General features: G+C 39.4%; 1 protein-coding gene across 1 annotated transcript in view; it reads right to left on the bottom strand.

Annotated features, from left to right (window-relative positions):
• The window catches only part of LOC149414226 (serine protease snk-like), a 49,849-nt gene that overhangs the window by 6,970 nt on the left and 17,300 nt on the right, over positions 1 to 25,579 (bottom strand). Inside the window, exons 3-10 of the mRNA XM_089644351.1 lie at positions 24,911 to 25,019; positions 24,728 to 24,831; positions 18,252 to 18,312; positions 17,902 to 18,005; positions 17,707 to 17,821; positions 16,984 to 17,096; positions 15,432 to 15,541; positions 6,347 to 6,505 (exon numbers count right to left, since the gene is read on the bottom strand). Of these exons, the coding sequence (XP_089500477.1) occupies positions 6,347 to 6,505; positions 15,432 to 15,541; positions 16,984 to 17,096; positions 17,707 to 17,821; positions 17,902 to 18,005; positions 18,252 to 18,312; positions 24,728 to 24,831; positions 24,911 to 25,019 (875 nt within the window). The remainder of the gene's footprint in view (positions 1 to 6,346; positions 6,506 to 15,431; positions 15,542 to 16,983; positions 17,097 to 17,706; positions 17,822 to 17,901; positions 18,006 to 18,251; positions 18,313 to 24,727; positions 24,832 to 24,910; positions 25,020 to 25,579) is intronic.

The following is a 25,579-nucleotide window of genomic DNA, read 5'->3' as shown; positions in this document are numbered from 1 at the left end:
AATGGAAGATAGGACAGGACATAGGAGTGTTTGTTGGTCGACCTACACTGAGGTGGCACTATACAGGTGGAACTATTCCTGCTAATAAGTTATAAGGAACCGGCGTTGCTTGAACTAACCCTTGTATGCGCGCGAGTTCCCTACAGAGCATCAGACCATGTGAAGCAACAGTGGGCCTGTTCCGCTAGCAGGGCATGTAGCAAGAATGGAAGATAGGACAGGACATAGGAGTGTTTGTTGGTCGACCTACACTGAGGTGGCACTATACAGGTGGAACTATTCCTGCTAATAAGTTATAAGGAACCGGCGTTGCTTGAACTAACCCTTGTATGCGCGCGAGTTCCCTACAGAGCATCAGACCATGTGAAGCAACAGTGGGCCTGTTCCGCTAGCAGGGCATGTAGCAAGAATGGAAGATAGGACAGGACATAGGAGTGTTTGTTGGTCGACCTACACTGAGGTGGCACTATACAGGTGGAACTATTCCTGCTAATAAGTTATAAGGAACCGGCGTTGCTTGAACTAACCCTTGTATGCGCGCGAGTTCCCTACAGAGCATCAGACCATGTGAAGCAACAGTGGGCCTGTTCCGCTAGCAGGGCATGTAGCAAGAATGGAAGATAGGACAGGACATAGGAGTGTTTGTTGGTCGACCTACACTGAGGTGGCACTATACAGGTGGAACTATTCCTGCTAATAAGTTATAAGGAACCGGCGTTGCTTGAACTAACCCTTGTATGCGCGCGAGTTCCCTACAGAGCATCAGACCATGTGAAGCAACAGTGGGCCTGTTCCGCTAGCAGGGCATGTAGCAAGAATGGAAGATAGGACAGGACATAGGAGTGTTTGTTGGTCGACCTACACTGAGGTGGCACTATACAGGTGGAACTATTCCTGCTAATAAGTTATAAGGAACCGGCGTTGCTTGAACTAACCCTTGTATGCGCGCGAGTTCCCTACAGAGCATCAGACCATGTGAAGCAACAGTGGGCCTGTTCCGCTAGCAGGGCATGTAGCAAGAATGGAAGATAGGACAGGACATAGGAGTGTTTGTTGGTCGACCTACACTGAGGTGGCACTATACAGGTGGAACTATTCCTGCTAATAAGTTATAAGGAACCGGCGTTGCTTGAACTAACCCTTGTATGCGCGCGAGTTCCCTACAGAGCATCAGACCATGTGAAGCAACAGTGGGCCTGTTCCGCTAGCAGGGCATGTAGCAAGAATGGAAGATAGGACAGGACATAGGAGTGTTTGTTGGTCGACCTACACTGAGGTGGCACTATACAGGTGGAACTATTCCTGCTAATAAGTTATAAGGAACCGGCGTTGCTTGAACTAACCCTTGTATGCGCGCGAGTTCCCTACAGAGCATCAGACCATGTGAAGCAACAGTGGGCCTGTTCCGCTAGCAGGGCATGTAGCAAGAATGGAAGATAGGACAGGACATAGGAGTGTTTGTTGGTCGACCTACACTGAGGTGGCACTATACAGGTGGAACTATTCCTGCTAATAAGTTATAAGGAACCGGCGTTGCTTGAACTAACCCTTGTATGCGCGCGAGTTCCCTACAGAGCATCAGACCATGTGAAGCAACAGTGGGCCTGTTCCGCTAGCAGGGCATGTAGCAAGAATGGAAGATAGGACAGGACATAGGAGTGTTTGTTGGTCGACCTACACTGAGGTGGCACTATACAGGTGGAACTATTCCTGCTAATAAGTTATAAGGAACCGGCGTTGCTTGAACTAACCCTTGTAGAGTCACGTGGGGTAACCGTACGCGGAGTGAAAGTGTTCGCAGTGATGTTTCCGACAAGATTGTGCCTGTTAAGCGCCCGCGCGTTCCTTAATTCATTAGCGTTCTGGATCGCTCCGAAGCGGAACATGTTTACAGTGGATGCTGATTTGTCAATAAAAACTGGTAGGTAAATTACTTTTTTTCATGCTTTTCTTAAATTTTTCATCTCTGTTACCGATGTGTGCTATTGTGTAACCAGCTGTGTCAGAGCGACGTGGTCTATGATATTTTTTAGTGAAATATTGTTAGTTAGACGGGTGCAAAGTGATAATTCTAATAAAGATAACCACTAATCTGATTTTTTAAGTTTATCGAATTTTGGTGTGATGGGGTAAGTGTGCTGGGGTAAGCGTTCGCAGTTGGATGAGTGCGAACACTTACCCCGATAGATAAAATTAATTTTATAGCATAATATTTCAACTCTCGTTATTTTTTTACAGTGAAATATGCCGCGTGTGTACGTGAGAAAGCACCCGGAGAGGTCAGTTTGCACTCCAGAGCAGATTGAAACTGCAAAAAAGCTTATGAAAGAGAGGAAGAGTCAGCGGGCTGCTGCAGATATTGTCGGGATCAGTGAAGCCACTCTGCGTAAACGCCTAAAACTAAAATTAATAACAACTTCAATGGGGAGATATCGTTTGACATTTACACCAGATAAAGAGGTAGATTTTTAGATTAATAGAAACTCAATTTATCGTGCAGATGTCAATTTTTGTGAAACTATTGATCTGATAATTATTCATTTATTTTCAGGCCGAAATCGTTGATAATTGTAAAAAAACTGACGAAATGTTCTACGGCCTGACTATGCAGACAATGAGAAAAATTGTTTACGAGTACGCTGAAATCAACAAGATTGAGAACAGATTTGACAACATTACAAAAACGGCTGGCAAGGATTGGGTGTATGGATTTCTAAAATGTAACCCTGTTTTAGCTTTAAGACAGACTACTCCCACAAGTATTGCGAGAGCTATTGGGTTTAACGTTGTTCAAGTTTGGCGGTTTCACGCAAACTGAAAAATGCTTGCAAGTCTGAAATAATTACCTCAAGTCCCTATAAAAAGAAACTTCAACAGAAGCAGATAGATGCAGATGCAAAAATCGTCCGAAAACCAATATTTAAAACCATGGAAATCGGACGACCACCTCTTTTCAAGAAAGTCACACCACAAAGCGTAAGGCGGGAGATTCCAGCGTGCATAACTGTTTAAAGAGAGCACAAAAACAGGCTTCTAAGGACTATTTTTGCCCACAACGCAAGGAGAAATATCAAGATTCACCAACCCATCCTCCCTCCTACAACATGGGACTCTTCAAGACCCATGTTCACTCCTTCCTGTCCACAATAAGACCCTCCACACAGCATCCCCAAAGATGACATAGGCCCTGAGGGAAATTATTTTCTTCAGGGCCTCCTGTGTGGAGTTAATATAAAAAATAAAAAACAGAAGGTTGGATAGAATGTATTGTGTGTAAAGCATGGTGGCATGAGAACTGCACAGACTACGATAAGGGGCAATTTAAGTATGATAATTGCAATGGGGGGCAACTCTTCACGGTGCGAACACTTACCCTACGGTATGCGTATACTTACCCCGCACACGGGGTAAGTGTACGCAATCGACATGCATGTAAACTTTTTTATATAACTGTTTAATTTATGAACCATATGAGGTTTTTATGGTTGTTTGAGATGCCTTAATAATCAATCATATTAATAAACAAAAAAATTGAGTAAAATACCTAAAGCTTTTTAATACAAAAATCCCAATATAAAAATTGCGCACGGTTACCCCACGTGACTCTATGCGCGCGAGTTCCCTACAGAGCATCAGACCATGTGAAGCAACAGTGGGCCTGTTCGGCTAGCAGGGCATGTAGCAAGAATGGAAGATAGGACAGGACATAGGAGTGTTTGTTGGTCGACCTACACTGAGGTGGCACTATACAGGTGGAACTATTCCTGCTAATAAGTTATAAGGAACCGGCGTTGCTTGAACTAACCCTTGTATGCGCGCGAGTTCCCTACAGAGCATCAGACCATGTGAAGCAACAGTGGGCCTGTTCCGCTAGCAGGGCATGTAGCAAGAATGGAAGATAGGACAGGACATAGGAGTGTTTGTTGGTCGACCTACACTGAGGTGGCACTATACAGGTGGAACTATTCCTGCTAATAAGTTATAAGGAACCGGCGTTGCTTGAACTAACCCTTGTATGCGCGCGAGTTCCCTACAGAGCATCAGACCATGTGAAGCAACAGTGGGCCTGTTCCGCTAGCAGGGCATGTAGCAAGAATGGAAGATAGGACAGGACATAGGAGTGTTTGTTGGTCGACCTACACTGAGGTGGCACTATACAGGTGGAACTATTCCTGCTAATAAGTTATAAGGAACCGGCGTTGCTTGAACTAACCCTTGTATGCGCGCGAGTTCCCTACAGAGCATCAGACCATGTGAAGCAACAGTGGGCCTGTTCCGCTAGCAGGGCATGTAGCAAGAATGGAAGATAGGACAGGACATAGGAGTGTTTGTTGGTCGACCTACACTGAGGTGGCACTATACAGGTGGAACTATTCCTGCTAATAAGTTATAAGGAACCGGCGTTGCTTGAACTAACCCTTGTATGCGCGCGAGTTCCCTACAGAGCATCAGACCATGTGAAGCAACAGTGGGCCTGTTCCGCTAGCAGGGCATGTAGCAAGAATGGAAGATAGGACAGGACATAGGAGTGTTTGTTGGTCGACCTACACTGAGGTGGCACTATACAGGTGGAACTATTCCTGCTAATAAGTTATAAGGAACCGGCGTTGCTTGAACTAACCCTTGTATGCGCGCGAGTTCCCTACAGAGCATCAGACCATGTGAAGCAACAGTGGGCCTGTTCCGCTAGCAGGGCATGTAGCAAGAATGGAAGATAGGACAGGACATAGGAGTGTTTGTTGGTCGACCTACACTGAGGTGGCACTATACAGGTGGAACTATTCCTGCTTATAAGTTATAAGGAACCGGCGTTGCTTGAACTAACCCTTGTATGCGCGCGAGTTCCCTACAGAGCATCAGACCATGTGAAGCAACAGTGGGCCTGTTCCGCTAGCAGGGCATGTAGCAAGAATGGAAGATAGGACAGGACATAGGAGTGTTTGTTGGTCGACCTACACTGAGGTGGCACTATACAGGTGGAACTATTCCTGCTAATAAGTTATAAGGAACCGGCGTTGCTTGAACTAACCCTTGTATGCGCGCGAGTTCCCTACAGAGCATCAGACCATGTGAAGCAACAGTGGGCCTGTTCCGCTAGCAGGGCATGTAGCAAGAATGGAAGATAGGACAGGACATAGGAGTGTTTGTTGGTCGACCTACACTGAGGTGGCACTATACAGGTGGAACTATTCCTGCTAATAAGTTATAAGGAACCGGCGTTGCTTGAACTAACCCTTGTATGCGCGCGAGTTCCCTACAGAGCATCAGACCATGTGAAGCAACAGTGGGCCTGTTCCGCTAGCAGGGCATGTAGCAAGAATGGAAGATAGGACAGGACATAGGAGTGTTTGTTGGTCGACCTACACTGAGGTGGCACTATACAGGTGGAACTATTCCTGCTAATAAGTTATAAGGAACCGGCGTTGCTTGAACTAACCCTTGTATGCGCGCGAGTTCCCTACAGAGCATCAGACCATGTGAAGCAACAGTGGGCCTGTTCCGCTAGCAGGGCATGTAGCAAGAATGGAAGATAGGACAGGACATAGGAGTGTTTGTTGGTCGACCTACACTGAGGTGGCACTATACAGGTGGAACTATTCCTGCTAATAAGTAATAAGGAACCGGCGTTGCTTGAACTAACCCTTGTTTGTAGGTCAGTGTGGAGATGCCATTGTCTTTTGTATCACCACTATTATTTTAATGACAAACTAAAAGCAAGTCAATTACCTAATGACAACCTAATTGTACACCATTTTAGCAGATGAGACCAACCTGATGAAAAATGAAATAAAATGTGAATACCGCACAAGAGTCCCAACTGCTCCCAAGCCAATGAGACCATTGTATCTCCAATAGTTGGTGTATGTTGTGGGGCTGAAGACAGTAGGGAGGGAAATGAGATGGGGAAGAGGAAGGTTGGAAAGTACTTGGCTATTCAGATCTGGTCACCAAATACGGCTAAAGCCATCTCAAGCAATGAATGGTGAACACCAGAGCGATACTGAGAGTATCTTCTACTCTGGAAAGTGCCGCAAAAATACTAAAATAAGATTTACTATTTGAACCTGCGACCTTCGGATTGCTAGTCGAGAGTCTTACCACTCGACCACGGTGGCCGTCAGATTTGTAATGTTGATAAAATAATACTTAAACACTTAAATGTTTATAAAATGGAATGCAGAAATACGGCAGGTCTGAAGGTTCAGGAGATAGCTCAGTTGCTAGAGTAAACGCCAGAATAGCAAATGGTCTTTAATACAAAGTCCGGTCGCACCCATGAATATATATATATATTTTTTTTTTACTAAAATTATTCCAATGTTTTGTATAATTATGAAAAGCTTACTGTCTGTCAAGCTGCAGAAGGGCGATGTCGTTATACACTACAGAGTAAGTCCTGTTGTATAGTGGGTGGGAGTGTGTTTTTATCACACCGTATATATCGTCAGGGTTGTACTGAGGTGTAAAATTCCCCCCCAATCCGACGAACTTGACCTTCTCTGAACTGAAACAAAAGAAGTGCAGGTTATATTAACATTGCCATGTGCATCTTAAGTAGGTCTAATTGTCTAATACAATCACTACGTCATCTGAGATTCGCCACCATAATATATTTGTTATGGTTTTATATTTCAAAGGAAAACCGCTGATTCAATTCAATTCAATTTTTTATTCTTTTAAAAACATTACAAAATCGTTAATTTCAAAACGTCTTAAAATAAATTGCATTAATATAAGTCGGTACACACATATTATTAAGCAGAATTTAGTGTAGCTATGCACTGTAGTGTATAATTTGTAAACATGGAGGGGAAAATAAAATTACTGCCTCGGACTAGCGGCAACAAAGATGCTGTTTAAAAGCAACTTCTTAAATACTAAATATATCGTCGCTGTTAAATCAAACCGGTATATGTGCAAAAATGGAGCTTTTGAGTTATTGGTGTCGAAAAATTTATTTTTTTCCCTTCTATTCTTATGTCAAACCGGCATGTCGTATAGTTAAATAAAAACCTGTCAGATGGCGTTGGGCCGGTATGCATTTACGCGGGAATCGCCATTTTTTTTAGCAGAAGACAGACCTATTCAGCAATACGCCAGTTGCTTCAAAACTTTCAAGGGGGAAATGCGTCCATCATGTAAGTAAAACTGAATTATCTCACAATAGTACATTTTTATTATTACCCAGATATGACTTATTGAATGACTTATTGGCTGATAATCCGATTTGCACTTAATCTTTTCCCCGCGGCGGCTGACTTTAGTCATTTCTTCAAATCGTTCGCACCACGCGGCGGCTGACTTTAGTCATTTTCAAGTTTCGACTTCGTTTTCCAAGCACATGTATACCGTATTCGTTCGAAATTTATTTTAAAAATAAGAATATTCATTTGTGTTGCGACATCTCTGAGAATTTGTATATACTACTTCATTGTTTATCTTATAAAATTAATAAAACCGAGAGCCCGGCGATTGCCGTCAGTCACAGTTTTGAAACACGCGCGAAAAGAAGCTAGTGTCTCTGGCGTGAACCCCGTATCAATCGTAATAAGACTTGTGCGTCGATATCCACTTTGAATTTTTTTTTTTTATTTTGTTGTGTACATAATTATTTTAAAGTGACTAATTCGATTTAAAAATATTTTGTTTTGTGTTTGTGTTTTGTATTACGTTCCTGTTGCGTATGAATTTAAAAAAACTTTTTTTAACAACCCTCAAAATGTCGAAACGTGGCCTATCTGATATTGAAATATATGAAACAATGTTAGATGCGGATAGTGATTTTGAAATAAATGATGACGACACAGATATTGTTATTGATGAGCAATATGAAAGTGATACCTCAATGCCGTCAGTTCAGCCATCAACTTCTTCTGCTGAACCTTTGACTTTGCCATCTCACCCCAGTACTTCATCAGAACAGACATCAAATGTTATTCCTGAAGAAATAGTTAACAATTGGAGTACAGGTCCTTTTATACCAATTGTTTATGAATTTGATGACTTCTTGTCTGGAGTTAATCCGTCTACATTACTTTCAGATAATTCAGAAGAAGTTGCATATTTTGAATATTTTTTAAATAATGAGATAATGGAGAAAATTGTTGAAGAGACTAATAAATTTTATCTGGCTGTTCTTGAAAAGGGACCACCATCCAAACATTCTCGCCTCAACAGATGGGTGGAGACATCGGTTAAAGAAATGTATATTTACTTTGCTTTGACTATGTTAATGACCAGAAATCGTCATCTGACGATAGAAGAGCATTGGTCTACCGATCCTTTGATGTCAAATAACATATTTGGAAAAACCATGCCAAGGGATCGGTACGAGATTTTACATAGAATGTTACACTTCTGTGATTCTAGAACACAAATCCCTGGTGACAAATTGCATAAAATTAAAATGTTAGTTGATCACACCAGAAAAATCTTCAAAGAGACATTGGTACCCGAAGAAAACTTGTGCATCGACGAAAGCATGATTCTTTTTAAGGGTAGGTTAGCTTTTAAACAATATTTACCTTCTAAACGTCACCGTTTCGGAATAAAAATGTTTGTCATGTGCGATTGTAAGACTGGTTTTGTTTTAGACTTTATTATTTACGTTGGTGAAGGTACGGACATAACAGACAATCAGTGCCTTGGCGTTTCGGGAGCTGTCGTAACGACATTGCTCGAAAATTATTTAGGTAAAGGACATAATCTTTGGGTCGACAACTGGTATAGCAGCCCAAAACTATTTGATTTTCTTCATAGCAAGAAAACTAATGCTTTTGGAACAGTGCGCAAAAATAGAAAGACCATGCCAAGTTTCGAAAAATTAAAAAAGGGGGAAATAGAGGCAAAACACCGTGGACCATTGTTAGCTTTAAAATGGCAAGATAAGCGTGAAATTCATATGATCACAACTATACACGACAGCTCTTCATCTCCAATAGGAAGAGTTAACAGGGAAACAAATGAACCAATATTTAAACCAAAATGTATCTTGGATTACAATTTACATATGGGCGCAGTCGACAAAACCGACATGATGTTGAGCAGTTTGAAATGCATGAGGAAGTCAATAAAATGGTACAAAAAAGTGGTTTTCCATATAATAGATCTTTATTTATTAAATTCGCACACGCTCTTCAACGAGGTTACCGGAAAAAATACTACATTAGCAGATTTTCAATTGAAAATTATAAGACAATTAATAGAAAAATACAGTGAACCATCTCAATTTACGTCACGTTTTTCTGATGATCCACTCCGTTTGTCAGCCAAAGGATTAGCGAAACACATGCCAGACATAATACCCTCAACGGCAAAACGTGCAAACCCATGTCGGCTGTGTCGTGTATGTACCAACTCCAAACTGAAAACTAAAGTAAAAAAATATTCAAGATACATGTGCTCAGAGTGTAATGTGACATTATGTGTTTACCCATGTTTCCGTATTTACCACGAAAAAAAAACTACTAACCTTTTTAAAAATTATAAGTGTATTTTTGTATATCTTCTTCTTTATGTGCCGTATCAGGTCCCCCCGACGTTGGCGATCACTCTTGAAAATGTCTCCTTGTCTTGCGCTGCCCGGAATAGCTCCTCCACACTTCTAATGCCGGTCCACTCTCGTATATTTCGCAGCCAAGACATTTGTCTCCTACCAGGCCCTCTGCGACCCTCTATCTGCGACCCTCTATCTTCCTCTCTCTATCTTCTCTATCCCTCTTTTTGTATATATTTTTTACTATTGTCGTGAGTGTACCTTCATATTATTGCAAATTTATCGCAGTGAAAACAATATATAATAATTTCACAGCATAAACGTCAATAAAATGTCAACTAAAGAAAAACTAAGTGAAGTCAGTGAAAAAAGAAATATAAACTAAAAGCAGAGCGTCGGCGCAGTGGCCATCCTAAGGACTCATATTTCTCTACACAAGTAGGTAGGTACCTATATGTTACATCGTACGTCGCTACAGTCGGCCATGAGAGGGATTCTTTGTTTCGGTTGAAATCACTTAGTGTGTTTATATTAACACAATTATGGCATTATCTTTATTTCAGTTTATCTCAAGTGAATGTTTATTGATACTTCGATGTTGGAGGAAGATTTTATGATAGTTAATAATTCAGATTATGATTTTGTTTACATAAAATGGTCGATATGAAAATAACATTCGACAAAAAATTCATAAACAAAAAATGTGCCGCGTGGGGGCAACCGCTTAGGTATAATTTTTTAGCGGGTAAAAGGTTAACAAAAGCGTTTATAGCAGCCTCAACTAAAACAAACCGGCACATATGCCAAATATCTGACCCGGGTAAAATTTCTCCCGGTTAAAAAAATAAATTGAAATAGGCAAATTTAATAAAAAAAACTTAGCAAACTGAAAGATGCGAAACTGCGGTGAGGAATACTAGTCTAAAACCCGTGGAAGAGTGAACCAACAAAGCATGAAGCCTCCTTGCCACAACTGTAAAAGCCCACCAGGGCGTTAAAATTAATAAATAAAATAAAATTAATAAATAAATGATGTAAAATTGAAAAAAAATGAAATTGAAACTGTAAACTCAAGTGTTCCTAGTCATTACTATAGATCTCAAAGTTCTCGGGACTATATCGATGGTGGAAAATCTATCGCCGATCACAGAGATTATCTAAACGAAAGACGACGGCAACTTTTAACTCAAAACATCCTACAGATGACATGCCTGGGAGGAGGCGAAGAAAAGGAATAAACGGGGCAATGGGAGCGTGAATCTTGTTCTGATGCAAGCTTATTCCAAGAGACCATTGATGAGAAGAAGAAAAATGGTATCCTAAAGTTAGTTACCGCCGTTATAATACCGTCAATTTATTCAGATTTCCATAAACGATTGGGAAACTTTGAAGTTACCAGCAAAGGGAAGAGCAGTATTATGTTAATTGTTTATAAAAAAATTGTGAGGCAATAAATTATTTTTTCATTGACAACATTATCTTTTTTTTATACCTAAAACAGGTTCCAAAAGAAGAAGCCACTGTGACACAAATGCAAATATTACACTGATTTTAAAGCCATACTGGCATATCTGCATTTTACTCTTAATTTAAGCAATTTTCGATTTATTTGCAACTACTAGTTCAATAAGCAGTATTCGTCTAAATTTTATTCATTCATAAGGTGGCTTTGAGGTGAACCAAACGGACGTTAAAAGGAAAATATCATATGCGAAATCTTTAAACCGCTCTGGTGAAAAACAAGCATTTTGCAGATATGCCGATTTGATTTCACAGCGACAATATATGTGGATATCTGAATTGATTCTGTTCAACTACTGACTCATCTCGCTAACTTTACTCTCCGAACAGTTCCAGAGAGTTCTTAAGGCTCCAAAGTAAGTGTTCAGTAAGATATGTAAATATGTACAAATGTTAGAGTGAGCGCGCTAATATTATAAAAATAAGACAATAAATTTGAGAAAATTGTTAAAATATATAATGAAACACGACTCGTTTAGTAAAAATTCCTTCTACAAATGCCTAAGTTGCATTTAAAGATACACTGTGAATTTTGTAATACCTACGAAATGTTAAATAACAAAACAAAATGTGTTTGTAATCATTTTCGGAGAACACTTGAGATTTTTTTCGATCTATGGAATTTCGTATAGTTACCGTTTCTACTCAAATGTATAAATATTATCTTCAAAAACAACATATATTTTTTAGGAACTCTAAAATTTTTAATAATTGTTCAAGAGAAATGTGTTATAAATTGGTAGAAATACGAAATGCGTGGCTTAAAACCAGTCGGGTCATGTGGTGCTATATCTGTCACCAAAATACAAATCTTCATGAAACAAACTCCTCATCTCCTTTTCTACTATGGTCAGACATATAATATAAACAGAATAAGAAGGAGTGATCACCTGGAGATCACGGGCGGCCGCGGGGAGGAAACCAGGTGGGTGGTGAAAATTTGATTTTATGTAAATCTACAGTTTTGTTCTGAAATTGATGAAATTTTGCACACTTTACTTTCAAAACAAGAGGAAGGCTTCAGTCTACAAAAGATTTCAAAAATTCTATGTGAAACCCGGGCAAAGCCGGGTACATAAGTGAGTATATTTTTCATTAAATTGTTGGTCTGTGGTTGTGTTATAGCGCGGGATAGTTAGTCAGTCAAGAATATTTAGTTTATTTCTGTTCGAAAATGGTTTTATGTTTTCATTATCAAAACAAGTTAATTTGTAAAAGGGCTATTTTTTATAAATAACTATCTTTACGCATTGCTGTGGTTCAGTCTGTCTATGCTGATACAGAAACAATAGCGCGTGTTGCTTGCGCTGTTTAAAAAAACATGTTTTACCTGTCACAGGTGACATCTATGTACTATATGTATATAAAAACACACACATTCGAATGCAACGTTCTGTCAAAATTACAAAGCAATCAGAAGAACTTTCGGAGATTTAAAATTTTGGACAAAAGAACATTTACGTTTTTACTTTTATAGATACATTTGCAGTGAAGGGATTTTGGTTAAATATCGAAAAGCACCCACTTATATTGTACACGGGTTCCTATTTTTATAATTTTGTGATAACCTACTGTTACCAGCTCTGTACCGTTTATGATGTTATGTTTATGTTATGTTATGTTATGTTTGTGTTATGTTTGGTTTATTTATGTTATGTTTATGATGTGTATTCTATAATTTGTTGAATTTATTAATAAGAAAAATGTTAATTGTGTATGGCCAAGATCACCCCTAATGGATGAAAGCCAAAATAAAGAATAATAAAAAAGGGACTTTGAAGTTTTGATATTTGATATAGTAGGGTAACCAAACGGCAAATTAAAAATTATTTTTATTAATATTTTTTGGATAATTTCTAATTGGAAGATGTTTTGTATGCACCTCCCCAGAGATGGAATCAGGGACAAATGAATGGTTCAATTCTAAAATTAAATATGTTTCTTAGCCCGTTGTCCCACAGGTCGGTAAGGAATCTACATAAACCGAGTGCTATAAGACCCTATATCGTTTGCTTACTGACCCGTGGGACGACGGGCTTATTCTAATCAAAAATATATACTGATTTTGTTATCCTTTCTATTGTTTGTAATTTCCACTTCATATTATACCATGGTATTTTAAATTAGGTTTAGCAGTAAGCACAAAGCAGTCAGGTTTACATTATTTGAATTAATATTACAGTTATATGAGTGTTTACCAGTGGCGGTCCGTGACTTTTCATTTAGCTATCTAGAGTGGTTGGCTAGTGGCTAAAGATTGACAAAAACCATATATTTTAATAATTATAAATAATAATTATAAGAAATATTAAAAAAAAAAAAACAACGACAACATTACTAAACTAGGCCCTGGGAAAATAATTTCACTTAGGGCCTATGCCATCTTTGGGGATGCTGTGTAATTCTTGAAGAAACCCATATCGTAGGAGGGAACAAACACAGAGGCCCGCAAATTATTTCACAGCCAAGCTGTAGAATTAAAAAATAAATCTTAGAAATTACCTCTTCTCATGTGACAAATGTTAACCGTGTACAAATATAGGCAGCATCTTCCATTGAAATACCGGTACTTACTTGTAATACTTGCATCACTAATGCAACGGAAACACTCCTAAAACAATCTGTATCTCTTAAAGTTACTGGAGGTCTAGCACGGTCAGTCGATAAAGCCATATGTCATATATGGTCAACAATTGATAAGAAATGATCCGACGGCCGATAAACATATTTTAGGCCTCCATAGCATCAGATAAGCTTCGTTTAACTGTCAATATACACATCTTCTTTAATAATGTCGTTCGTTGTGCAAAATTACTGGCTTATTAACGAACAGAGTTGAACTAACGAAGCTCTTAGAATTGGAAAAGAAGTCGTATACGCGGTGAACTGAGGCGGGTACGGGTACCGCCGCCCCCAGAACTATTTATGACATAACCAACACCTCTGCCATAGGTCACCCCAAGTGGTTCGCTACGTTTGGTGACTTAGCAGGGGTGCCCGGTTCATCAGGTTTATCGGGATCTTGGCGGCAGATGTGTCTGCCCACCAACTGCATGACAGGCCGGATCGGGAGAGACTGGTTGGTGGAGACCTTTTGACCTCTTCAGCAGGACTCTCTCGGAACATTGCCTCGCACCGCAGTGGGAGGGATGGATTCATACATCTGTCATTCCTGGACTCACTAACCCCCAGATTCTAACCCTCCCCTTATACCTTTTTCCTTCCCAGAACTTCCCATCCTTCCTTTCCTAAAGAGAAGCCCCACACAGCATCCCCAAAGAGGAGAGAGGCCCTGAGGGGAACTGTTTTCAAATAAGGAATTAACCCATTGGCCTCAAACGACGCGTGTGTACGGCGATGTGTCTTAAAATCAAACGACTGAGGGTCTGATGTCTGTCGGCTTAAAAACGAAAAAGGGATACATTATTGGCATCTGGGTTTAAAATTTTAAATGCCAATCGCTCTGTAGATAATTAAGTATTTATTTCGTAGTAATTGGCAGGACTCCGTTGATACAATTTTTTCCTGGTATTTACGATTGAAATTTTGTTATATTTCAGATTCATTGATTTTTTTCAAAATGGAGTGTGGTTCGGGAATTGACAAGCTTGTTCGTAAAACGCGTGGTGGGCTAAAAAGAGCCCAAATGGCAAAAAATATATATAATGGTAATAAGTATGATTAATGTACAACTTTTCCAATTATAAAAAATGAAGAAAAAAAATTGGTTTTTCAAAAAAAAAAATTTTAATATCCTCTTTTAATCATATTATTATATTTTTTTCTAAACAATGCATACATTTTTTACATACCTTGATTCAATGCACAAGTAAATTAAAAAAGATTGTTTCGTTTGCATGTTTAGTTTAAAAGTTATGTAAGATTTAGTACACCACTGCACTTAAAACATTTGGTACAAAATTAATTCGGATGTGAAGGACAATTTTTTAGCCAAACAATTCGGATGCCAATGGGTTAAACAAATACGTCACTATCTCAATGACATTTCTATTTTGAAATATTTTCAGGCAGGTAGGCGCCATAATATTGAAAAAAGTCAAACACAACGATTTCACATAAAAAAAGTAATCTTTACTGAACCATTAAAACGGCCACCATTCTGAACCCAAAACTAAACGTACAGACAGATGAATTGCAAAACGGTTGAGTTAAAACAGGACTTTGCAACGCAAAGTCAATTATGTGAGGTAAATCCACTTGTTCGCCACTTATACCACGAGTTTTCAGACACCGTGTATACCACGAGTTTGTGAAATATCATCTAAAATGCGCTTAAATCTTTAAGGTTAAATCGTTCAAATATCAAATCAATTTGTTTTTCGATTTTCATCGTTGCAATTTTCATTATAACAAGGAAGAGTTGAATTTAAAAATTAAGAAACAATAAACTCACCCAATGTATGTAATGGCGGATGCAGAGCACACCACCCACCGGTCACTCAGTAATGTCACTGCATACCCCCACCAGGAGATCTCTTCTCTCCGACCTGCTCCAATACGTCCCTGGGAACACAACACATCTTCATATTAATCTCTAAGCAAGTGTTGTTTTAAATTGCTCGCAAAATGTTTGCTGATTTTCGTTTTTTCATTTGCTTTGTTCATTTTGTACTGCCAACCATCTGGAACCAGTGACACTATGGCATCCCAACCAACCATCTGGAACCAGTGACACTATGGCATCCCAACCAACCATCTGGAACCAGTGACACAATGGCATCCCAACCAACCATCTGGAACCAGTGACACAATGGCATCCCAACCAACCATCTGGAACCAGTGACACTATGGCATCCCAACCAACCATCTGGAACCAGTGACACTATGGCATCCCAACCAACCATCTGGAACCAGTGACACAATGGCATCCCAACCAACCATCTGGAACCAGTGACACTATGGCATCCCAACCAACCATCTGGAACCAGTGACACTATGGCATCCCAACCAACCATCTGGAACCAGTGACACTATGGCATCCCAACCAACCATCTGGAACCAGTGACACAATGGCATCCCAACCAACCATCTGGAACCAGTGACACTATGGCATCCCAACCAACCATCTGGAACCAGTGACACTATGGCATCCCAACCAACCATCTGGAACCAGTGACACAATGGCATCCCAACCAACCATCTGGAACCAGTGACACTATGGCATCCCAACCAACCATCTGGAACCAGTGACACTATGGCATCCCAACCAACCATCTGGAACCAGTGACACTATGGCATCCCAACCAACCATCTGGAACCAGTGACACTATGGCATCCCAAATGGCGGTGTGTTGTGAGGTTTAAGGTAGTGGGAAGGGGACCGAGATGCGGGAGAGAAAAGTACCTGCCTATCCAGATATAATCACGTATGACCGTGTTAAAAATGAGGAGATCGTCACCAAACGCGGCTAAAGCCATTTCAAGCAGCGTTTCAATTATGAATGTTGGTCTTACACCAGGGCGATACTGAGAGTATCTTTCACTCTGTAATGTGCCGCAAATAAACTATATCTGTATATTTTAAACTATTTTAAATGAATACATTGTGAAATAACACAAATTTTTTCATGCCTACAGGATGTTAAATAATATTACTGGAGCATTTTTTTCTATCAAGGGAATTTCATATTATTTCTTTATTAACTCGGTATCTTGCCGCTTAGACGGTTTGGGCATGTCGAGCGGATGAACCGAGAAAGTAGTGTAAGGAGAACATACGACTTGGAAGTTACTTGAGTCGGGTCGGGTCAAAAGTCAGAATAACGCAAGAGTATGTGAGATGAATTATGAATGTGAATAAAGCAAGGAGTGTATGCGAGACAGAGTATTGTAACGGTGTATTCTCTCTGCCTACTCCTGCCAGGAAACGCAGTGATGGCTAGTTAGTTATTTCAAGAAATTAATTAATATATAATAAATAAAGCTAACTAATTTATGAAACTTACAGAGTACGGGGCCTCGGCGACAGTCCTCATGGGAGTCAGGTGATATTCTATGTTGGAGTCTGGTGTGTGCAGAGGACACAGGTCTCCCCAAGTTTCCGACAACTCTATGCAATCTGTAGAGGAAACAAAAAATTTTGCAGATGTGTATATTAATATAGTGCCTCTTGTGTCATTACCTCAGTCAAGTAAATTTTAAAAATTAAGAATGTTATGTTTTACACTTGCGCTAAAGGAAAAACATAAAATTATTTTTGCTGATGTGTGGTTTAGTAGGAGGTCTCAAAATAATAAATTGACGTGCCCTACTTAAAGTTGAGAGTAACTCTATTATTTAGTCTGAAAATCTATTAATTTAAAGAACCACTTAGCAGACATTACAAGGAAACATATCACAGGTACACAACATGTACATATCTTATTCCTGTATATTGTTTCATCTCTGTAAATCATGTAGGTGTTTGTTTCTATAATATAAAATAAAATAAAAAGAAAACTTTGAAAAACCAAAAAATGTCACAGTTTTGTCGTAAATCATCCTATTGCATAGTTTGAAATTTGAGAAAATACAATAAGTACTAATTGTTAAATTTCAAACTATGTATTAGGTGTATTTACGACAAAACTGTGAGAATTTTATTTTATAATTCTCTACTGTAAACTAACAGATTTTCAGATATGCAACATAGTTTTAGAATATTTCTGGTCAGGTTTAACAAAACTCACATTCTGCAGCCTTGTAGCCAATCGGTAGCTGAGAGACAAGTCTCTGCGGCAGCGGCAGACAGGCAGCCTCCACGCAGCACACCAACTCCGACTCGTCATCAGTCAAGTCACATTTCTGTAGCAAACGAAGGTCATGTTAGGGGCGCAAAGTCAAATATGTTGTTATTGTCAGACACATAAAGGGAGGAAAAGTACCTGTGGAAAAATGCCTTCAAAGGCGGCCTCCTTCGCTGTCTGGCAGTTGGCGAATGGTCTGCACACTCCCGCAGTCTCCGTGTGCTTCATAGTGCAATTCATCCCTTCAAACAAACAGATACACCAGGGTTAAACAATACAACACAACATGACGATGAATATTCTACCCGCAATCGAGATTCCGATTAATGTTTTCTGGTCTACGGTAAGATGTGTCATCAAAAATACAGAAGACTGGCTGCCTTTTGCAATGATGGTAATGTGTTGATGAGTGAGCCAAGGGAATCAAAGAGCCATCGCATCGCCTATTGGATTTATAATGAATGATGATTAAGTTCTGGGTACTATACCTTCAACTGCTGTCACCAGAGGGCAGCAGATAATCTGAATGTTGCCCTCTACGTCGCATGTCTGAAAATAAAATAGTTTTGTTATTATATTAAATTACCTTTTTAAAATTAATCTTCTTTGTGATATTGTTGTTTAGATGTGAGGGAGAAAAGGGCACAGAAAATAAAAGATTATCTCACGTACCAGAATCGAACTCGGGACCTGTCCTCGCTCCGAGAGGAATGCATCAAGAAACAGGTGCTCGGATATTTTTTTTTAACCCTCAAATTCGGATTTGAGGCAAAACAGCATTTAAGCGATTTTGGTTTGCTGCAGTGACTAATAATGTTATGAATTATAAGTCTCCACTCGCATTAATTATTGAATTAACTTCTATGTTTCTGATGGATATTTTTTCTTTAGACAGTTTTATCTCCCGTCCTTTGGGACTAACTCGCCGAATCGCTTCGGATTTCTACATCAATAGCGTTACAACCCTAAGAATTGTTGCATTGGGTATATGTTATCATACCATTGTTTATTGAAGGAACAATATTTAAATTAAATTTTTTTTGTTGTTGTCTCCGGACACTCCTTGTTTTTATGGAAGTGTTTTAGGAAAAACGGCCAGAAAGAGAATTTTTTAACAATAATTTGTTCATTGGTGGTTTAATTTTTTATTATAGCAGGAAATCAAATTGCCGTAAGTTTAAAAACTTGTAATTGTCTGATTCACTTAAAGGGGGTGTTTCTGCTATCGTGGTACGAGAACACGCCGTCAGATGGAATGCAGGAAAACACTTCTTCTTGACATATAAATTTATTAATTCACAATATAATTGCAGAGGATCTTATTTTCCTCTGCTAAAACTTAAACTGAAAGAAATAAAGGTCTAGTTTCCTCTATTCTTCAGTTTTCCCTAGGTTTACATAAACCTAGTAATTATCTCACGACTGACTGCGTAGGTACGTCTGTACCTACCCGTCATAGCAACACTGCAATACTGTCTCCTGCGTAGGTACGTCTGTACCTACCAGTTATATGAATACTCTAACACTCGCCCCTGCGTAGGTACGTCTGTACCTACCAGTTATAGCAACACTCTAATACTGTCTCCTGCGTAGGTACGTCTGTACCTACCAGTTATATGAATACTCTAACACTCGCCCCTGCGTAGGTACGTCTGTACCTACCAGTTATAGCAACACTCTAATACTGTCCTTTTTCTGGGAGGTATCTGTATTTAAACTAAATTCTGAAGGACATTTTACCAAAATAAAGATGTTCCACCCGCTCGTTGGCAAACAACATTCTTAACATAAAATAAAATGCAAACAACTATTTTTAATGATACAGACGTGATTTAAACAATAGAAATATTTTAAAGGAATTATTTTGAGGGAGATGAAACTTTATTTGGGGTTTTTATTACTATGGGACAGGGGTGGGAAAGGTATTGGCAAATATTTTTAGGCATAATGGTTTAACTAGGGTCATCATAAAATCGAAGGCGAACAGCTCTATTTGAAAGCTGCCGCCGCTTGCAGTAAAATGTCACTAATTCTTAAATCATAAATGATACAAACAAGGCAATATGTTTATAAAAATACCAGGCCAATGAATTGTTTTATTGTAGGGTCGAATCTGCAAATGTGGGAAGCTACATTAACTTTGAAAATACGAACTATGGGAACGGGCCTCCTGAAGGCTAAATTTTATTGAGCAATATGTAAACGTCGCATTCTGGAAGATACATACCTCCTCCCGTGAAGGTACTTCACAAAATAGGCAAAGAATGCGACTGTTATCTTTATTAGGTACCTACTGCTTGTCTACGAAAATTACCGGTTAAATTTATCAAATGTCTAAAATACAAATATTTATGCTACTCTTAAAACTCGAAATTCCGTGAAATATGTAAATCTTATGACTAAAAATTGTGTAGTAGGTAATGTCTTAAAACTAGAAATTCCGTAAAAAATGTAAATCTTATGACTAAAAATTGTGTAGTAGGTAATGTATTAAAACTAGAAATCCCGTAAAAATGTATATCTTATGACTAAATAGTTGTAGTAGGTAATTTCGCATTCACCTCCCCCTTTAAACCCGCCTTGAGCATGTATGTATGTAATATCTTGTATTAATTTCTTCGCACTTTCTACTGAATTTACACTATCTAAATAGTCGTCCATGTAATGTTTTGTTTTTATTGCTTCGACGGCCTGGGGAAACTGAGATACAAATTGATCCGCGTTTTTATTTTTTACGAATTGCGCCGAACAAGGTGATGATTTTGCGCCAAAAATCATTGAATTTATAGCGTATACAGACGGGGCTACCTTACGATCTTTTCCTCTCCATAAAAACAACTGAAACGGTGTATCTTCATCAATAATTTTAATTTGTAAAAACATTTCTTGGATATCGGCGGTGAATGCAATTTTATTTTGCCTAAATTTAAAAAGCATTCCTAGCAGAGAATTATATAGATCGGGCCCGGTTAAAAGCCTATCATTCAAAGAAATTCCCTTTGATTTTGCCGCCGCATCAAATACAACCCTAAGCTTTCCTGGCTTATTTGGGTTGTAAACAGCAAAATGTGGTAAATAAAATTTATCCGAGCTATCCGGATACCTACCACTGAAATTGAATTTTTTTGCATATCTTTTATCTAAATAATGTTGTATTTTGTTGCAGTAGGCTTCCGCAAATTCAGGGTCTTTGTCCATTCTCTTTTCTAAAGTTTTTAATCTATTTTCCGCAACCTGAAGACTATCAGGAAAATATCTTTCTTCTTCCTTCCACAGCAAACCCGTCTCCCAATGACACCCCTGACTAGCGCGTTTTGTGGTACTTTCTAACAGGGAATATGCACGTTTATCATCTTTGCATATTTTCGGGCTCACTACTCCCATCTCGTCTATCTTAAAACTCTCTTTGATAATTTCATGCAATTCGCTATTTTCGTTTTCCTGAACATGAAAATTGAATTCCACACTATTTCCCGTTTTATTTGAAATATGGCCGAGCGCGACCCAACCAAGCTTTGTATAAGATAATGATACTTTATTTTTATCTCCCTGAACTATTTTTCTGGAAATAATTAATTCCCAGTTGTTTTGCCCAATTAACATTTGGGGTTTTACATTCCTATCAAAGCGAGGAGCGTTCTTTAAGTGTTTATTACTCGCAATGTAAGAATTAGATAGCGCCATTTGAGCTGGTATCTTTAAATCCCGAACGGTTCGAGCACTAGCTATGTACGATTCTACTTCGTTTTTACCTTTTATTTTTACATTTATTGACATAGAATCCGCGTTGTTGGAGCTCATTTCATTGACTCCATGCAATGAGAGGTCACTAACTGGTCCAGACAAACCGATTTGTTTGGCTACTTCTTGGTCTAACAATGTGACGGTTGACCCATCGTCTAATAGCGCATGAATATCTCGGCTTCCGAGTGGCCCGTATACCGTAATCGGAATAATTTTTAAAAGTACTTGATTACTTTCCCACGTGTTTGTGACAACTTCATCGGTTTCCACCCGATTGTGATTAACCAATAAATCATGAAATTTTTTGTTTGGTGATTTTAAATTTACTTTACAATTAAAACGGGAATGTCCGTACCCTAAGCACTTATAACAAACATTATTATATTTAGCAATTTCCCATCTTTGCGTTATTGGGACATTTTTAAATTTCTCACATTGCCAAATCTGGTGTTCTCCTTTGCAAACACAGCACGGTGGTTTTCCATTATTAGTGGTGTGATAAAGGAATTTTTTTGACGTATCGTACGAACGTTCGAAATGATTATTTTTGGATGCATAAGGCCTATTAAAATTTTGTTTATTTTGATGTTGATTAGCTTGCCGTGGATGATAATTATTACTATACTGCTTGAAATGGTTATTGGAAGCGAATTTAGTTTCGTTACTGATTTTAGAATTAAAACTTATTCCTGAGTCACGTGAATTAATGACGATTTCTTCCAGCCAAAGTGATAAATAGCAGAGTATTGGCTGTGTTGTGTTCCGCCTATCTTTGTCTGTAAGCCACAACGTTCGTAGTGTACTAGGCAGTTTACCGATTAATGTCGACAACAAATCTGGATTGTGCAAATGTCCGATATTTTTAAATGATTTTAACATAGAAATTAAATTTTTTACTTTACAAGAAAATCGAATTATGGCGTCTGAACTGGTATTCTCATCTAATTTACTTAAATTTCGGATCTCACCAATAGTTTTTTGTATGATGTGATCCGTGTTGCCAAAAATATTTTCTAACGTATTTATTATTTCCTTGACATTGCAAGGAGATAATAGAAGGGAAGAAACCGCGTCACGCGCCTCTCCTTTTAACGCTTTTTGTAATCTATATAAATTTTCGCTGTCAGATACTTTTAAGAAGTCTGTGGTATGATGGTATATTGATTTGAACGCAATCCATTCAATTGGATTGCCGTTAAATGTGGGAAGATCATTAACTTTGGGCCTGGTATTATATAAAGACATTGCCTTACCAATTGATTCCGCGAGACGGTCTTCAGTTATAGCAGGTGTTGGTCCCTGGAATCGGCCCTGCGACTCTGGCCACTGTTGCCCGTCGCGTTGCTCTGCTAAGTTGAATGGCTGCTCTGATGTAGGCAGCTCCCAGTAGCTACTGCTTGGCTGCTGAGGCTGCGTCGACTGCAGCTGAAGAGATTGCCCTACCGAGGGCTGCTGATGCGATGTTCCTCTGGGTGGGAGTAGCTCGTACCGCCCGCCCTGCTGCTGCTGCTCCAACCGCTGTCCCAAGTGCAGCGGAAGAGTCTGCTCTGCCCGAGGCTCCAATTGCGATGGGAGAGTCTGCCCTGCCAAGGGCTGCTGCTCTGAGGATCCTTTTGGTGGGAGTGATGTGTACCGCCCACCCTTGTTCTGCTCCAACCGCTGTTCCAATTGCAGCGGATGAGCTTGTTCTACCCGAGACTCCATTTGCGACGGGAGAGTCTGCCCTGCCAAGGGCTGTTGCTGTGCAGTTCTTGTGGGCGGTTGTAGTGATGACCGCCCATCATGGAGCAGTTCCTGTTGCTGCTCCATTTGATCTCGAAGAGGCTGTTCATCGTGATTTCCAAGTTCTGATGATGAACTGTGATGTGACTGGTCCACCCAGTCATTGACTCTATCCTCGAGAGTCCGTTGCGAAGTCCTTGATGCAGCTTCTAAAACGAGCGCCGCATGTTGCTCCTCTGCTTCCAAGACTGACATTGCTGCAGCCATCTTTGCTTCGGCAGCCTTTGCTTCAGCCATCTCCGTAAGTAGGCGGGCCTTTTGTCTCGTGATGTGCACCTTGGTTGCTGAAGCTTTTATTTGAGCCTCCATCCAGCTGCTGCTGGTTCCCGCCTTGCTGCCGCAGACAGATGACGTCTTTGAGTGCTGTCCCGCTTCCATGATGCTGCTGTTCCCGATCCGGCTCGAAGGACCATATATTTCTGCTATCGTGGTACGAGAACACGCCGTCAGATGGAATGCAGGAAAACACTTCTTCTTGACATATAAATTTATTAATTCACAATATAATTGCAGAGGATCTTATTTTCCTCTGCTAAAACTTAAACTGAAAGAAATAAAGGTCTAGTTTCCTCTATTCTTCAGTTTTCCCTAGGTTTACATAAACCTAGTAATTATCTCACGACTGACTGCGTAGGTACGTCTGTACCTACCCGTCATAGCAACACTGCAATACTGTCTCCTGCGTAGGTACGTCTGTACCTACCAGTTATATGAATACTCTAACACTCGCCCCTGCGTAGGTACGTCTGTACCTACCAGTTATAGCAACACTCTAATACTGTCTCCTGCGTAGGTACGTCTGTACCTACCAGTTATATGAATACTCTAACACTCGCCCCTGCGTAGGTACGTCTGTACCTACCAGTTATAGCAACACTCTAATACTGTCCTTTTTCTGGGAGGTATCTGTATTTAAACTAAATTCTGAAGGACATTTTACCAAAATAAAGATGTTCCACCCGCTCGTTGGCAAACAACATTCTTAACATAAAATAAAATGCAATCAACTATTTTTAATGATACAGACGTGATTTAAACAATAGAAATATTTTAAAGGAATTATTTTGAGGGAGATGAAACTTTATTTGGGGTTTTTATTACTATGGGACAGGGGTGGGAAAGGTATTGGCAAATATTTTTAGGCATAATGGTTTAACTAGGGTCATCATAAAATCGAAGGCGAACAGCTCTATTTGAAAGCTGCCGCCGCTTGCAGTAAAATGTCACTAATTCTTAAATCATAAATGATACAAACAAGGCAATATGTTTATAAAAATACCAGGCCAATGAATTGTTTTATTGTAGGGTCGAATCTGCAAATGTGGGAAGCTACATTAACTTTGAAAATACGAACTATGGGAACGGGCCTCCTGAAGGCTAAATTTTATTGAGCAATATGTAAACGTCGCATTCTGGAAGATACAGGGGGGAACAGTACCTGTGGCAAAATGCCTTTACTGGCGGCCTCCTTGGCTGTCTGGCAGTTGGCGAATCGACTGCACACTCCCTCCCTCCCCGTGTCCACCATCGTGCAGTTATCACCTACAAACAAACAGACACACAGGGTTACACAACACAACAGGTGAAGGTGAATAAAGTGTATGAAATGAAAGTGAGGTACCTTCTGCAGGGCTAGTTGTGTTTGTCTGGCATCTGGCTTCTAGTCCCGTCTCTTGCCCCGGTACCCAGGGACAGCACACTATCAACTTGTTCTCCGGGGAGGTGCACATCTGAAAACAAATCACATTGTACTTTAGTAGTTGTATTAGCTTGGCATCTGGCTTCCAGTCTTGTCTCTTTTATTTCCCTTACTGTCAAGGTGAGAAATCTCTATTATGCTAAAATAAAGTCGCTATACAACAAAAACTTACTACAAATACCGATAACACATACTACGTTTGGTCACCGAAACTTTAAATACTTTGCGACAAGACTCTACAACATTCTTCCAGACAGCATAAAAGAATGTGATTCACAAAAAAATTTCAAAGATAATGTAAAAATTTGGATCAAAAATAAGAATAGGGCCTTCACCGGTGCATTCACCCAAATTCGCAGTTATTGAAGCCACCATATTATTGAGCAAATACATCTTTACAAGTATAGGTATGTTCTAAGGTATTAGGAACTAACATGAAAAATTCTGCCTCAACACAGGCTAGCCTAGTGAGGTGGTATTTGAGAATCCTCAACTGTACTTTTATTTTCTTTTTACCTTCACATTATTATGTGTGTAAATAGTTCTTCATTTTTGTTAATTTTATAACCTTAAATATAAAAGTTACAAATC

This window comes from Hesperophylax consimilis, chromosome 20 (assembly GCF_061612785.1).
Source record: "Hesperophylax consimilis isolate HC1 chromosome 20, BYU_Hcon_1.0, whole genome shotgun sequence".
Classification (NCBI taxonomy): domain Eukaryota; kingdom Metazoa; phylum Arthropoda; class Insecta; order Trichoptera; family Limnephilidae; genus Hesperophylax; species Hesperophylax consimilis.
Note: the sequence above shows the minus strand (reverse complement) of the source record. Positions and strands in the feature narration are given on the sequence as shown.